This window comes from Aplidium turbinatum, chromosome 2, assembly GCF_918807975.1.
Source record: "Aplidium turbinatum chromosome 2, kaAplTurb1.1, whole genome shotgun sequence".
In the NCBI taxonomy this organism is placed as follows: domain Eukaryota; kingdom Metazoa; phylum Chordata; class Ascidiacea; order Aplousobranchia; family Polyclinidae; genus Aplidium; species Aplidium turbinatum.
In genome coordinates, this window is record NC_137473.1 from 10,128,977 (window position 1) to 10,146,017 (window position 17,041).

General features: G+C 38.2%; 1 protein-coding gene across 1 annotated transcript; it reads left to right on the forward strand.

The window, feature by feature from the left end:
• The first annotated feature begins 16,190 nt into the window (after nt 1-16,190).
• On the forward strand, nt 16,191-16,703 carry LOC145788314 (uncharacterized). Its single transcript, XM_082600093.1, has one exon. The coding sequence runs from the start codon at nt 16,191-16,193 to the stop codon at nt 16,701-16,703; it is 513 nt and encodes a 170-aa protein (XP_082456219.1).
• Nucleotides 16,704-17,041: the final 338 nt, after the last annotated feature.

Consider the following 17,041-nt stretch of genomic DNA (forward strand, 5'->3'; position numbering starts at 1 on the left):
ACGTGGGGGTGATAGATTCATTGAATCTGATTCATCGACAGTGACTAGTGGTGAGTCGTAAGTCTCACTTTCACAAGGACTATTGTCTGGACTGATATACTTCTTAAAGAAAGACGAATTACGTTTTAGTTCAATACCATCCTTATCCATAACAGTAACCTCACCCTTTTCTTTCGAGACAACTGTTTGAGGGACAGGTTTAAATGTAGGAGACAATTTAGAAGTTTTAGGATTTCTAACTAAGACTTCATCACCCATTTTTATTTCCGACTCTACAGCCCCCCTTTTTTCGTCAGCATAGCTTTTACTTTTCAATTTGTTCTCCCAATCACGATCTCTGACTTCTTCGTCGAACTGTTGTGGCTCACGACACAATTCTGGAAGTTTCGTTTTCATTTCTCGTCCAAACATCAAATAGTACGGAGATGCACCAGTGGATGACTGTGGTGTCGATCGATAAGCCATCAGGAATTTACTGATCTCCTCTTTCCATTCTTTTCCGTCCACATGTGCAATTCTGATCGCTTTCATCAACGTTCTGTTTTGTCGCTCCACCTCTCCATTTGCTTGTGGCCACAATGGCGTCGACTTTTCATGCTTTATGCCGTACTCGGTTAAGAAATTTTCAAACTCTGAAGAAACAAATTGTGGCCCATTATCAGTTCTCAAAGAAACTGGCACACCGAATCGTGCAAACACAGGCACAATTGCGTCTATTATTTTCGTGGTGGTAGTAGACTTCAAGACAGCTATTTAATAGTACCTACTGTAGCCTAGTAGTCTACAATAACTAAAATGTTTTCACCGCTTGGCAACGGTCCAAGAATGTCAGCAGAACAAGCTTGCCATGGACCGTTCGGAGGAACCACTCTTGTCATCGGCTCCGGTCTTGCATATTCGCTTGTCACTTGGCAACCATGACATTTCCTACACAACTTCTCTGCATCACTGTCCATTTTAGGCCACCACACTTTCGTGCGTAGTCTATTCTTAGTTTTAACGATTCCCTGGTGTCCTTCATGTGCGAGCTCCAAAACGCGTTCTCGCAAAGACTTTGGAATTACTAGTCGTGTTCCTCTTAAAATTAATTCACCATAACAACAAAGTTCATCCTTGACATGTAAATAGCTAAATTGAGAACACTTTGACCAATCGCCAGATTTGACATATTTTCGAATTTCTTCAAACTCCTTGTCACGAGCAGACTCTCTTTCAATTTCTAGCGGTGTTAATGCAACTGGAGTACTGCTTATTGCTACTAACCTCACAAAATCGTACTCTTCATGCGAACCGTCTTCTTTTGATTGTGTGGAGTTGAGTCTTGATAAGGCATCTGCAATGTTCGTACGTCCCGGTCTGTAAACAACTTTGAAATCATAAGCTTGTAACCTTAAAACCCATCTTTCTATTCTGGCAGAGGGTTTGGACGTTTTGTTATAAATAAACTGTAAAGGTTTATGGTCTGTTTCCAGCTCAAATTCTTTCCCGAACACATACAGATTAAAGCGTTCACATGCCCAAACTAACCCTAAAGCTTCCTTTTCTGTTTGGCTATAACGCTTCTCAATGTCAGAAAGACTCCTTGACGCATAGGCAATTACGCGCCATAACCCATCCTGTAGCTGTGTAAGAACAGCTCCTAAACCGACTGGTGATGCATCTGCAATAATGCGTGTCTTGCAATCGGTTCGGAAAAATGCTAATGCATTAGCTTTGGTCATCAATGATTTCAGCTGTTCAAAAGCTTGTTGCTGCTCCTGCTTCCACTCAAATTTAACTTCTTTCTTTGTCAGATCAAGTATAGGCCTAGCGATCGTAGCAAGATTTGGAATAAATTTAGAAGAGTATTGAACCAATCCCATAAATGATCTTGCTTCACTTGAAGTTTTCGGTGGTTCTGCATTCAGTATTGCTGCGACTTTTTCCTCGCTAGGACTGACACCTTGCTTGCTCAGATTGTGTCCAAAAAACGTCAGCTTCGGTAAACGAAATTGGCATTTATGTTTGTTCAAGGTTAATCCGGCTTCCCATAGTTTTTCTAAAACATTACTCAATCTTTGATCATGTTCTTCTTTGTTCTTCCCGTACACAATTACATCGTCTGCGATGTTGGCTACTCCTTGGCATTTCTTCAACACATCGCACAGAATCTTTTGGTACTTCTCTGGAGCGGAATTGATTCCAAACATCAAACGTTTATAGCGATACAGTCCTTTATGCGTCACAAATGTTGTGATGTAACGACTTTCTGGCTCTAACATAATTTGATGGAAACCCCACTTTAAATCGAGTTTACTAAACATAGTGCTACCATTCATTCGATGCAACAAATCTTCAATTGTTGGAATGGGATGTCGTTCCCGGATGATTGCTTCATTCGCTCGACGCATGTCTACACACAATCGTACATCCCCATCTGGCTTTGGGATAATAACAACGGGTGAAACCCAACCTGTAGGTCCCTCGGGAACTTCTTCAATGATGTCTGCGTCGAGTAGGTCTTGCAATTTGCACTCCACTTTACCCCTAAGTTGAAATGGAACTTTACGTACTGGTTGAGCTACGGGCTTTACCGATGTGTCAATGTGTAACTTTAATTCATAATTTTTTTAAAGTCCCACCCCATTAAACAGTTTAGGGTAACTATCAAAAACATCATTACACAGATTGTTAACACGTGAAGGGCCAATACGCAATACACTTAATTTTTCTACAGTATCTCTACTTAAGAGACTAGGTGCATCACAGTTAACTACAATAAAATCAGTTACACAGGCACAATTAGTATCCTCACAAATTACTTCTGCAGTAAAAGTACCTAGTGTAGGTAACGGTGTAGTACTCCCATATGAATACAAAGATTTAGCTGATTTCCGACATTGGGCAACAACATTACGACATTTTAACCATTCCCAAGTATCTTTACTAATCACATTACTGGCAGCACCTGAATCGATTAAAACATCAGATAATTTTACACCACCAACTTTCAATGTTATTGTACAAGAGTTCTTACGTGTCCCTTGTAAGTTGAAAAGTTCTTCTTTGTTGCTCTCCTCGTTTTCTGCGAAAATAAAAGTCTTTCCTTCTTCTTCCTCTAATGTGTTGGTATTGGACTTGCGCTGCACTGGTCTCCGCGACGGCGTACTCCGATTCATCTTGACGTCAGAAGGATATTGTGACGTCACACATCTATTCATTCGGGACCGTGTTCGACATTGTAAAGCAAAATGTCCGACTTTGCCACATTTGTTACATTGCTTGCCTCTTGCTGGGCATTGTTGATCAAACTTAAAATGTCCAGTCTTACCACAAGCAAAACATACTTTCCCTTCCTTCTTAATTGAAGGCAATGCGCGTCGATGCTCTGGGTGGCGCACTTCGTTGACATGAACTGATGACGTAGGCTGCATTGTCTTTAATTGATTTTCGACATCTTCATGAGCTTTTGCAATAACTATTGCATCATTCAAAATTAGGTTATTTTTTTCGAGCAACTTTCTTCTCAATATGTTAGAAGCACATTTTTCAATAACTTGATCTCGAATGTAGTCATCTCTATTGGTTCCAAATTCACACAACGTTGCTTGCTGGCGCAAACGGCAAATAAATTTATCAATGGTCTCGTCTTGGGCTTGCGTCAGCTGCCGAAACTTGTATCTTTCAAAAGGAACATTACATTTAGGCAAAAAGTACTCATCCAAAATTGCTAGAGTATCGTTAAAAGACTTACTGTCGTCATTTTCGTCCACGAGGCTGAAATAAACTTCTTGAACCTCTTCTCCAGCTGTGTGTAACAACCACGCTTGCTTTTGCTTATCGTCTGCGATTCCTTTACTGACAGTAAAAAGAGAAAATGACCTTTTCCACTGCTTCCATCTTTGTCCTAAACCATGTGGATCACCTTGCACTTGAAACGATTTGAGACTGCCTAGTTCGCAGACCAGCGGGTTGCTTCGGGCTACAGTAACTTGTTCAGCCATCTTTCACTTAAATCCTCGTCGCCATTGTTGTATTTCCGTTTGATTAACTTAGATATACCACACTTTAATAGATTACACACAGACCACTTTATTGTACTTTCTCTCAGCTAATCTATCTAATGTCTCTAGTCTCGTAACAGTCGCACATAGTACAAACGATAGGCTAGTGAAACGTAACAATGGTTTCTATGACGAAACACTACACGCCCCTGGTCAACTACTAACATTAAGGCGATTTAAGGTCTGCATCTAATCTGGTCAGTGTTGCCATTTCAAAATTGAAAAAGTTTTCTGTGTTGGTCATAATAAAGAAGTCAACTTCCGTGTACTTATGATGACGTAACTTATAATAAAAATGATTTAACTTTGCTCACAATTTCCATGTGTGAATTTTAAAGAAATGTTTGCTTTCTTTGACCCAATGTTAGATGTTTCAAAAGTTTAGAATGGCGGTGCTAAAAATCTGGCCTCTAACCGATTTTGGTCTTGCAAAGTGGTTTATTGCAGCAAATCAACCAGACCAAGACTTGTTTAGGGTCTGATTATGAAGCGGTTTGTCTGACCGCAAACCTCTGAACTTTTTTGATAGCAGACAATGGTATCAAGGTTGCCAGATGGATAAATGGTGCAATAAACATTGATATAATAGAGTGAAAGTTAAAACTACTTAGTAACACGTATAAAAACTCCCACATCAACCAGACAAAAACTTGGTAAAAAATGATGCAGTTTAAAGTTTGTTTTTATTTATTTATTAGAAATAAAAAGTATAAAACTAATTGAAGATTTTGCGACTTTTGCAGTACAACTATTGTTACGGCCAATCTCTGTACAAATCAAACGTCATATAAAACCGTTCAAGTCTACTGAATATTACGTCATGGAAGTTGCTAGAAAATGTGCCAAATTGCACCAGCGTTCATAAGAACCTGTTTAAATCTGTTTGGACCTGTTTGGGCCTGTTTAAACATGAATGCATTGGTTCACTAGCTCGAACACCTGTTGAATGACTTCATAATTGTTTTTCATTATTGCGTCACAGTACTGCATACGTGAATTTGAGATATTGATATCTATTTTGGTCATTCGTAAAATGATTGCTTGAAAGTTGGCCGCTCATTTAACTGTTGGCTTAGTGCTTGCTAGCTGGACAAAAGTTCCGTCTTTTAACCAATTAATCTGTATTGTAGTGACAGTTTTTTAGAGGTGTAGGCGTTGCACCTATTTTCGATAGCCGTGGGCTAGTTTTACTGGAATACACTTTTGAATAGACGTTTCGAAAGTGTGTTTATTTTTCGGTCAGTACATACAGATGAACGGATTTGGGAATTTTATGTTACAATTTTCCCACGAAGAGATTATGGTTTACCGCTGTGACCAACTATGTAATTAACCTCGGCCTTGGGTGTAACGTTGCGATTATACGCAAACTACGTCAACAATTGATAGGCCTAATAGCAACAGTCACTAACTTATTACAATTCTTAGGCCAGCAATCGAGTAGTTAAAAGTAAAAGTTAGTAATACCAACTATCTACCTTTATCCAGGTTGCTAGCTAGCTAAAACCTCAATTGCTAAGGTAACAGGGATCAGTTGTCAGTAGATGTTACAGAAAATATATTTCGCACTTATTCAGTGCATCGTCAGTTCTGATAAAGGGCAGTTAAAACCTACAAGTAATGTTTTAAACAACATTACAGTGACGCAATAATGCCAAAACATGAGCGTAAAAAATTGAAAAAGCAAAAGCGTAAATATTGAAAAAATGCTGAATGAAAACTAAACCAAGCCGGCAGTAAAGTAAATTACGTATCAAATATAAATTATAAACTAGAAATGATGAAAGAGCGATGAGCAAAGCCTGCAAATGTAGCGTTGTGACAAATTACGGCAAAAAAAATAAATTATATGCGGAACACGGCAGTCAAAGGCAGTGATAAACAAACTAAGTACAGCGATAAATAATTAAATGGAGCGTCTTGGAAAACACAAAATGTAGCGTTGTGGAAAAAAGAGTAGGCAAAGACGGCAGTGAATAATAAGGCAGTAAAATATTGAAAAAATACCAAAAATGTAGTGGAGCGTCAAAAAATTAAACTTGTGGCAGAATTAATTTTTGGATATTTATTTTGGCATGTATCCTATGTATCCACTTATCTTCACAAGCATCTAGATTATCAATATTGGGTTGTTCAACAAATGTGACATTGTAGCATTGGGAAAGTTGTGGTTCAGTACTTAGATCATGAAATACAGCAAAATGTTTTAATAACGCAAAAAATTTATCCAGGTTGCTCATAGTAATTATTTTTTGCAACATCATTGATCAAAAACTTCATTTTTTTCAAGTACACAAAAAGTGATCTTGAAATTGATCTTGATCTTCAAGATCACGATCTTGATCTTCAAGATCACATATAGTTTGACGATCTTGATCATCAAGATCACCAATACTGGTGATCTTGCCCATTTCTGGCTGTGTGGAATGCTGTATTAAGTGTGTAACAGATTGAACGATTAGGCCTATAGCGCCATCTACCATTTGTATATATGTGCGGTTACCATCATTATGACGAAATATACATTCTCACGAGTTACTGATGTACGCGCAAGACGCTAGTTTGATGAAGCTATAATTCAGTATAAGAATCAATATATCTTGAGAGATCAAGACATTACATGGTGTCAGAACTTACTTGAACCTACGTATTGCAAGAAGAATTATCAATAGTCGTTTTTTTTAGTCTTAAAACATGGCAGATTTTAAGCAGCCAAGCAGCCATTTTAAACTTCAACAGTTCCAGCATAGCAGAAGCATGGAAAAAATGGGAGATGTCTTTCCGAACCTACTATGTAGCCGCTGAGATCAGCAAGAAGTCAGCAGAGACGCAAGTCGCAATCTTGCTACACTGTGCTGGGACTGCAGCACAAGAAATCTTTAGCAATTTTGTCTTTCTAGACAATGATGATAATGATAGCAAAGACAATTACGACCACGTAGCCTACTGAGAAAATTTCGGTTATATTGTGAACCAAAGAAGAATGAAATTTTTTCCACGTACAAGTTTTGGCATAGAAATCAACTTGATGGTGAGTCTTTTGATTGTTGGATTAATGATCTCAGAACACTTGCAAATGACTGTGCATTTCATAATCAAGCTGTTAAAGAGAGAAATCTTCGTGATCAAATTGTCTGTGGTATTTCAAACCAGAGTATTAGAGAAAAGCTGATGCAAACCTCAGACTTAACGCTGGCAAAAGCCATTGATTTATGCCACGCTTATGACGCAACAAGAAGCCATTTGTTGGTCATGAATAACACACAACCACAACATATCGACAGCGTTAGTAGTAAACGCCAGCCAACCATGACGAACCGCGCAGCCTCTGCGATACAACCCGTTCCAAAGCCAAGAAACAGTTGTAGATACTGTGGTAAAGTCCACGCACCTAGACAATGCCCTGCCTATGAAAAAACATGTCTCAACTGTGGTGTGCGTAATCATTTTAAATCGGTGTGTCGAAAGCCACCTACGAAGCCGATGCACGACATCAAAGCCGAAGAATCAGAACCAACGTTTTTACAAGTTTCTACCATTGATGAACAAGAAAGCAGCACGAAAATGAAAACTCGCTTGCTTATTGGTGATCCTGATGGTCACAAATATTCTGTATTGTGTAAGCTTGACACTGGTGCAGCTGCAAATGTTATTCCTTACAATTTTTTTGCACAAATGTCCGGTCTTGAATTACAGCAGACGAGCACCAAGCTTTGTGGTTTTGGTAATAGCGTTGTTAAGCCGCATGGCACCACCGTAATCAAATGCTATGATAAAAGCGACAATTGTTTTGACTTGTTATTTTACGTAACTGATGTCATTGATATTGCTATTCTTGGTGAACATGCATGTGCTATTTTAAACTTTGTTAAACGTATCGACGCATACACACAAAATGGCACTGGTACTATTGCAAATATTACCCATGAATAATCTGATATTTTTTCTGGCATTGGAGCTTATGATAAAGAATACCACATAATGCTCAAGCCTGATGCCAAAGCTGTAATCCAGCACCCCAGAAAAATCCCTTATGCTATAAGATCACACTTGCAAGAGCATCTTGAAAAACTTAAAACGCAAAAAATCATTGCTGATGTTGATACGCCAACTGATTGGGTAAATAACCTTGTTGTAGTTGAAAAGAAAGACAAATCGTTGCGCATTTGTTTAGACCCAAAACCATTGAATACTTTTATTAAGCGTGAACGTCATAATATTCCCACACCAGCGGATGTCCAATCCCAACTGTCCGGAAAGAATTTATTTACTGTAATTGACATGAAAGACGCTTACTGGCATGTAAAGTTGACAGAAGAATCTTCGTACCTCACTACGTTTCACACCCCTTGGGGTAGAAAACGATTTCTTCGAATGCCTTTTGGACTGTCGTCCGCATCTGAAATAATGCAGAAACGAAATGAAGAGACATTTGGTGACATTGCCAATGTGCATGTCATAGCTGATGACATCATTATAGCAGCATCTTCTAAGAACATGATGAAATTCTCAAAGCTGTGCTAGACAGAGCTCGTCAAAAAGGAGTGAAGTTTAACAAAAAGAAAATCCAACTCAAAGTGAAAACTGTTGAATATATGGGTAACATTGTTTCACAAGATGGTCTGAAGCCGGATGAAAAGAAAATTGACGCTATTGTGAACATGCCCAAGCCCACAGATGTCCATTCTTTGCAACGATTGCTAGGAATGACGAAGTTCTTATCTCAATATATACCTAATGAATCCTCCATTACAGCGCGTTTACGTGATCTGTTAAAGAAAGGAGTTGAATGGAAGTGGACTGATGCTCATGACGAAGCATTAACTCATCTTAAATTACTGTTGACAAGTAAGCCAGTTTTATCGTTCTACGATGTCATGAAGCCTGTAACAATCCAGTCCGACGCTTCTCAAAAGGGACTCGGAGCGTGCTTACTTCAAGATGGAAAACCGATTGCCTATGCTTCTAGGTCCATGACTTCCGCCGAACAAAACTATGCACAAATAGAAAAAGAGATGCTCTCTATCGTTTTTGCAGCAAAAAAGTTCCATCAGTACATTTATGGAAAAGACTCTATTGTTGTTGAGTCTGATCACAAACCAATTGAATCAATTATGAAGAAGCCATTGTGCAAAGCTCCGCCTAGACTTCAACGTTTAATGCTTTGTTTGCAGCCATACGATTTAAAAATCAAATTTGTTCCAGGAAAAGAAATGTACCTAGCTGATACTTTATCACGTGCTTATCTCAATGTTGTGCCAGACAATGAATTGAATGATGACCTTGTTCGTGTAATCCACACTCTTATAACTAGCCTTCCAGTTACGCCATCTCGCATGGACGAGCTTATTGAGGCTACAGAGCGAGATGCAGGTCTAAAAAAGGTCAAAAGCTATTGCAAAAATGGATGGCCTCGTGCACAAAGAGACGTTCCAGTCGAAGCTAGAAGTTACTGGAATATGCGTGACATATTGCATGAAGCCGAACATTTAATAATGGCCAACGATCGAATCGTTGTTCCAGTCGAGTTACGATCGTTTATGTTGAATTTAATCCATGAAAGCCACTTTGGAATGGAAAAATGCAAATCCAGAGCGCAGGACTTGCTTTATTGGCCTAGGATGTTATCAGACATCGAAAACATTGTTGCAAAATGCAATGTTTGTTGTGCTCATCAACGAAACAACCAACGTGAACCGCTAGTTTCTCACGAAATTCCAGATGGACGCTTTTTAAAAATTGCTATGGACATAATGACTGTTAAAAATCGCGATTATCTTGTTGTTGTTGACTATTATTCCAAGTACCCTGAACTGCTTTCCTTAGCTGACAAGACAGCAAAGACTGTTGTAGAACAAGTTCAAAGTGTCTGTGCGAGACACGGTATTCCTGAAGAAATTGTCAGCGACAATATGCCGTTTCGAAGCAAAGAGTTTGTTGAGTTTTGTAAAGAGTATGGTGTTAAGAGTATTACCTCCAGCCCCGAATATCCTCAGAGTAATGGCCAGGCTGAACGCACTGTTCAGACGTTAAAGAAAATGCTCAAAAAAGCTTTTGATGCAGGCACTGACCCCTATTTAGCTTTGTTAGAGTACCGTAATACACCCATTGCTGGTCTTGGTTACTCACCTGCTCAAATTTTGATGAGTCGTCGTCTTCGCAGGAAATTGCCTATTTCTAACACTTTACTTGTGCCTAAAGTTGTTGATGTGTAGCCTATGCTGATTTACGCAAACGGCAAAATCGCCAGAAGTCTTATTTTGATCGTCATACAAAACCCTTACCTACTTTGCAGAAAGGAGATAAAGTACGTTATAAAACACGTAATTATTGGAACAATGCCGTTGTTTCGAATGTATGCAATGAGCCTCGATCTTACATTGTTCATAATGAACGTGGACCTCTTCGACGTAATCGTAGACATCTATTGCAAATGCCCGCTGATCCGTACTGTCATGGTGATTTCAATTTTGATCCTGATGAAAACTGTATCGCAAATAATCATGACTTGAATCAAAATGTGCCTGATGTTCGAAATGAATCAAGTACTTCTCGACTTGAAAATAGGACAACGCGATCTGGCAGACAAGTTGTCACCCCACAAAGATATCGTGATTGATTTATTCACCGACTTGTGACTTACAAGCATTTGTGTTACTGTTCATATTTCACGAATGTATTTTTATGCTGTGTAAATAATGTTGGCCTATTTGAAGAAGGAAGATGTAACAGATTGAACGATTAGGCCTATAGCGCCATCTACCATTTGTATATATGTGCGGTTACCATCATTATGACGAAATATACATTCTCACGAGTTACTGATGTACGCGCAAGACGCTAGTTTGATGAAGCTATAATTCAGTATAAGAATCAATATATCTTGAGAGATCAAGACATTACAAAGTGCTATGTGTAATGAAACAAGGTTAGGTTATTGCAACAGATGCTGGCGTGTAATTTCAGGAGAGGCGACAAAATACGACTTGGAAAAACTTTCGTTCATAATTGTTTGAGTCACGCCATGCGTGCAGCTAAAATTATGGTTAAAAAATATTACAAACCAAAGAAACACACATTAACAGTTATGCATTGGATTTCTTTGTTATTCGCATGTACAACCCTGTCAGAATTAGATGAAATAATGGAAAGTATTTGTTGTGTGTGACGAGAACACAACAGGTACGGTAATTGCGCCGGTGACGTCACGATTTTCCTAATCCACCCAGCAGGACTGAGCAACTGAGCACGCCAACTTGAAGAAAGAGTTGTGACACTAGTCACAACATAAGACACTATACACAGCAGTTGTCAAACTTAAGTCCTGTAGAAATACATAACAGAGAAGCAGCTAACAAAGCATAAACATCACTCAATCGATTTTCATTCACAAACTACAGTAGGTAACAAGTTCGGCTAGGTGGCAAACTAGCAACGAAAACGTCTCGAAGGTTCCATAGACAATCTTATGGTGAGTGTTGCCATTTGCAAATCAGCGATAACATAACAATGAAGGGGAAACGACGCTAGGTGGCGAATACACAAATTAACGGAAGTAATGCAGTAAAACGAAAGGCAGGCTTTTCAAAGACCTGTTGAAAATCTAACAGTATTATTTGGGTAACCAACTGCGAGAGAACGTCTTCCAAAGTTGACTATCATTTTAACATATTGCATCAAGGCTTTAAATTTTCAGAACTTTTGTCAAACGTAACAAACGAAATTAAAGAAAACGAAAAAAACCACCTCAACGACTATTTTCATACCAGCATGAGTGACGACCAAAAACAAGAATTAAATTCCCTATTTTACTTACGCTATACCACAACCGACTTATGGCGTTTCTACATTCTGGTGACTTTTTGGATCACCTCAATGATCCTTCTAATTCAAAATTAAAGCACGAAAATGTTTACATGGATAAGCACTTTTGTTTAAAACTTATTCGAATTATTCTGAGTAGAATTTGTACCACTTCGCAGCTAATTCTTGGAAATTTATCCCGGCATTCGTCACATAAACGGCTAAATGATCAGGCTTACTCCCAGTATTCCTTTTGGTTTAAGCAAGTCATCTCATCCAAACTTAAAAATATTTCTCGAGATAACTTAACGCAAGGTATCATCGAGCAGCATTTTTGGGATTTGAAACAAATTTATTTAAAAGGAAAACGTGTTGTAGGTATCGATCATTTTGTAGAAGAGTACGAAAACCAAATGAGAATGAGTGAAAATATATTTTCTGCTTATTATATTCACCAGGGTACGGAAAAAGTTACATTTCGGCCAAAACGTATCCTGACCAAACTTCAAGCGAACATTCCAAACAGCGCACAAACTTGGTAGTTTCAAAATTTAGAAAGCCCAAAAAGCGCCGTTCAGATGGATTTTATACTACAAATGAATCTAAAAAACATATTTGATATGTCAATGTTGTTAGCGAGTCCGCACCCACAGTTTCTACGTGCAATGCGACTGCTTTTGTCAACCCAAAATGCAATTATGCACAGATACGGGACTTTTGGACAGCAACAGCTAAAGATTTTGAATAGGCTACATGGCTGAATTTGCAACTTGGATATGGAACGGTTTGGCAATAGCCAATAAATCGTAACTGTTTGTCAGATACCGCCGTTGCAATCGATAAAAACCACGAAGTATCTTGGCTAGATTTACTCACAGCATGTAACAATTCTTGCAGTAAAATTACAAACGAACTTGCTAAGCATTACCAAAATTCTTCTGCAGTTGGTTGGTTAAGCAAACGTCTCGTAGACGCCTACTTTTTATTAAAAGCCAGTGAACCAACAAACCGAAACTCCATAGGGGTTTTAGATTGCGACTCCACAGGGAAGATTTTGCAAAAATCACCAATAAAGTCCGGGAAATTTTTCAAAACAGCGATGACAGAAACTGAAGAAAAATTGCGACCGGTCGTTTTCCTTCCTTTCTTGTGCAATGGCCACTTTCATTTGTTACACTTTTCCACCCAAAATAAATTCATACATTGTTATGATTCTTTGAATAGAGAAGTGAGTACAGCTTTTTCAAAGTTTCTACATGATGGTGCAGATTTCCTAGTAGATTTCTTGGTAAATAATAATCGGTTATACACAGGAAATTACAATTTAACTTCTAAACATATCGTGATGCAACCGGACAGTAATACTTGCGGGGTGGCAGTTAGTATAACTGCTGATATTCTTTGCAGCGACAGGGATCTGAAATCTCAACATTCAAAAATGGATCTTAATTTTTTCACATCCTATCGACATTGGATGATTTATTATATTGTTTCAAATGCTATAAAGGTTCATTCTGATTTAATAAATGCATTTAAAACTAATGCCAATTTTTCACTGGGCTTGATGAACGTAGCAAACTCTTGCTGGTTTAATGCTGTATTGCAAGCACTTAAATGTGTAATAGCAGCATGTGATGTGCCAATGTTGCATTATGAAAACGACAAACATATTGAAACACTGGACAAAAATATGTTTTTGTTATTACGTAATCTTGTTGGTAATGCGATAGCAGAGGAATAACAAATTAAAAATGCTTTGAATGAATGTAGAATTTTGACGCAAATTCTACGTTAAAGAATATCTTTTCCACTGGCGCCAAACAGTGGATCGGATTATTATATGCGTCGCTTAGTTAATACGGTTTTGGGACCTATAACAGACAGAGAAACAAGCCAAGTAGATTGAATCTGAACACGGTCTTGAGTTCTGTTAGTTTATTATGGCAGAAAGGTCAGAAGATCACAAGGTCACAAGATCACAAGTTGCAAGTCGCAAGTTCACAAGTCACAGGATCACAAGTTGCAGGTCGCAAGTTTAGCCACAAGTTTGCAGGTCGCAAATTTGTTTAACAAATTTAGTGAGCAGAAATGGGCTACTTCAATCCTATACAGAGCTGGTGGGGAACAGTTTAGTCGACTCACCAAGACAGCAGCAGGGCTTGAAGGATAGATCCGTACAAAATCCAAATGATATCAAGTCGTAACAGTCATACAGCAATTGATTCTACTAGTGCATCTTATTCAAATAGAATACAAAATTTACAATTAGTAAATGGTCGAGAAATATTTAAAATAAAGTTTCTCAATTTATGCTTAAGAATTAACATTAAACAGGTCGTTTTACAGAATGCAGCTAGTACAAACTCAAAGAGAATTGCTCGTCTATGCTTTCACAAGTAAACAGACTTCGCCTTGCTAAGCTTTTATGCTGATTGCAGCAAAACACAGAGAAGATGTGTTATGTAAAGACAACGAGGAGAAAAAATAACTTCAATAATATGCCTTGGTTGAAGCAAGCAAGCAGATAACAATCGTTTGCCAATGTTGATACAACATCTTTCAAGATGCGGCGAAAGGCTTAGGCTTCGAAGAAATAACGCGCCTAGCCAGTATTTATAGTCACATACAGACACACAACATTTAGACGTTGTATTACCGTTGGCCATGCTATGCCAACGTTTAAATGGATGATGAAAAACACCGATTAATTTTCAGCCCACAAGATGACATAAAATTGTTTTTTACGGCAGTAGAAGTTAAAAATAGTGTTTTAAAACAACAAACTACAGATACTCTGGCGCTCTCTTATGAGTCAGCCCTTGCAAGCTTCAGTTTCTCGTCTAAAAACTGACAGCAATTATTTAAACTTGTTTTTCAGAACGAATAAAGAATTGCTAAAAATGTAATTGTTTTAGTACAATTCGATAGATCACCAACTCCGTGGAAAGAGATATATGGATTTAAGTAAACACAAGCTGTATGTCTGTAAAAGTAACGTAATAATTCTATCAACACGAAGCCGCGATTGACGTTTCAAAGGTTTTCTTAAAACAACAAAGAATCGCTTGTTCGGCTGATATACATAGACTGCTTCATAGAGTGGCTGCAACTTGACATGATATTCGAGTCGATTATAAAATTAACACAATCCCGGCCCGAAGAAGGGCATATAGGCCTTCTTCTCATGAAAAGTAAATTTTATCAATCCATTAGTAAAATGTTGAACTTTAGATTGCTTGGCATTACGCTACGATATACAATTATACATATTACAATAAGCACATACAGTTAGTTACAATAATAGTTACGATACATCAAGAAAAAGTTCTGGAACTCCGCAGTTCATCTATCGTCCCTTTGCATCTCATCATCTTGATCTAGACGGCGTTCTCGTCCTCACCTTCAAACGGAACAATGACGCAATATTTGTTGATTGTGTGAGATGCACCAAAGTGCTTCGCTTTTTCAGCGTGGAAATAGTCGATGATCAAATCCGTTAGGTGTCGACCCGGAGCAAGTATGGCTGGATGTTTTGTTTCGTAAGGTAAGTTTGCTTTGTCAAGTCTACCTCCGACTCGAAGAGTGTTACCGTCCAGGATTGGGTTTGTAGCGATCCATTATTTCGTCATATAAGTTTCCCTTTCTTGTACTAAAGTGAACTACTTTAACTTGAATTTATTTCCTAGTGTTTCTGTAATTTTCCATGTAAACTGCTCCTGAAGTAAATAAGAAAAAGGGAACACAAAATAAAATGGCTTGTTCGTCCTTTGACGAGAGCTCACATCAAACCAGTCCAGTTAGACCAGTTCAGCTCTCAGAAAACATTAAATTTATTGTTTAGTTAAAAATGTAATAATTCATAATAGCTTAATGTTTCCCTGTTCTGCAATTTCACTCTTCTGTAATGTTTAAATTAAATTTGTGTTATAGACCTACAATATTATACGAACAGTCGAACACCTTCTGATAACTTAAAATTATAATTCGAATAACAATAATTGTGTGGAAATTATTTTATGGAGTCAGATAGCCAAACTAGATAAATTAGATAGATAGAAATTTCATCAAGCAGTTAGACAGCCTCAATATTAATTCTTATGAACAAACAACAACCATTAAATAAAATATAAATAAATTGCTACCACACTTTTATAAGTTACGGTACGTAAAATAAATGTTACCACATTGGTAACCCCGCACGTAAGTAGGTTTCACAAATGAAAAGTGAGAACATTGGTAAGTAGGCTACTTGTTTTTCCTTGTTTCTGTATTAAAATTGTCGCAATATCTCTTGTTGTGTATCTTATAATTTAATTGTAGTTTTAGCCTTATATAATCCATATTATGGCCCCAAGAAAATCTCGACCCGAAAGCGAATATCGCGAACCCTCTACTCAAATTAAAATCTCTCCTGGTGAAAAGTTTTGCGACACCTTTTGGAGAGATACCCCTAGGTTGTGGTTTACCATCTTAGAAAATAGATTCACCACTTATCAGATTGATTGCCAACGTCTGAAAACAGACAAACTTGTATCGTGTCTGCCTTACGATATTATTGTAAACATACAAGATTTAATTAGCGCCGGGGCAGACTATGATAAATTAAAGGAACGCTTACTTCAGCGTTTCGAACCGACGTTGAACGAACGTATCGCTGACGTCATGTCTCTGTCTGAAATCGGCGATCGACTGCCTTCCGAAGTGCTGGCCGAGATGCGAGCAAAACTTCCTCAAAATGTCGCATCGACGGAATTAATTCGGGAATTGTTTGTAAATAAACTCCCGAATCAAATCAAACTTGTTTTGGCCGGAAATCTCGAAATGTCATTAAACGAATTAGCAAAAGCTGCCGACTAAATGTCAAAACTAACAAACGTTTCCCATGCCACAGTAAACGCAGTGCAGCATACCACAGAACAACATCCCAATGCCCAACTAATGCAACAGATTGATCGCTTACAACATCAAATGGAACACTTGTCTGCAAGTGTGTCTAATCTTCAGTCTGACCGAAGCCGTCAACCTGTTAATTCCTTCCCAAACCGATGTCGCACATCATTTCAGACGCCCAGATCAAACGTTCCCCAAAGACAACAACCTACCTGCTTTTATTATCAAAGGTTTGGCCACGCCGCCTTTAAGTGTCAATGGCCATGCTCATGGAACACAGCACGGCCTAACAATCACCATTCGAT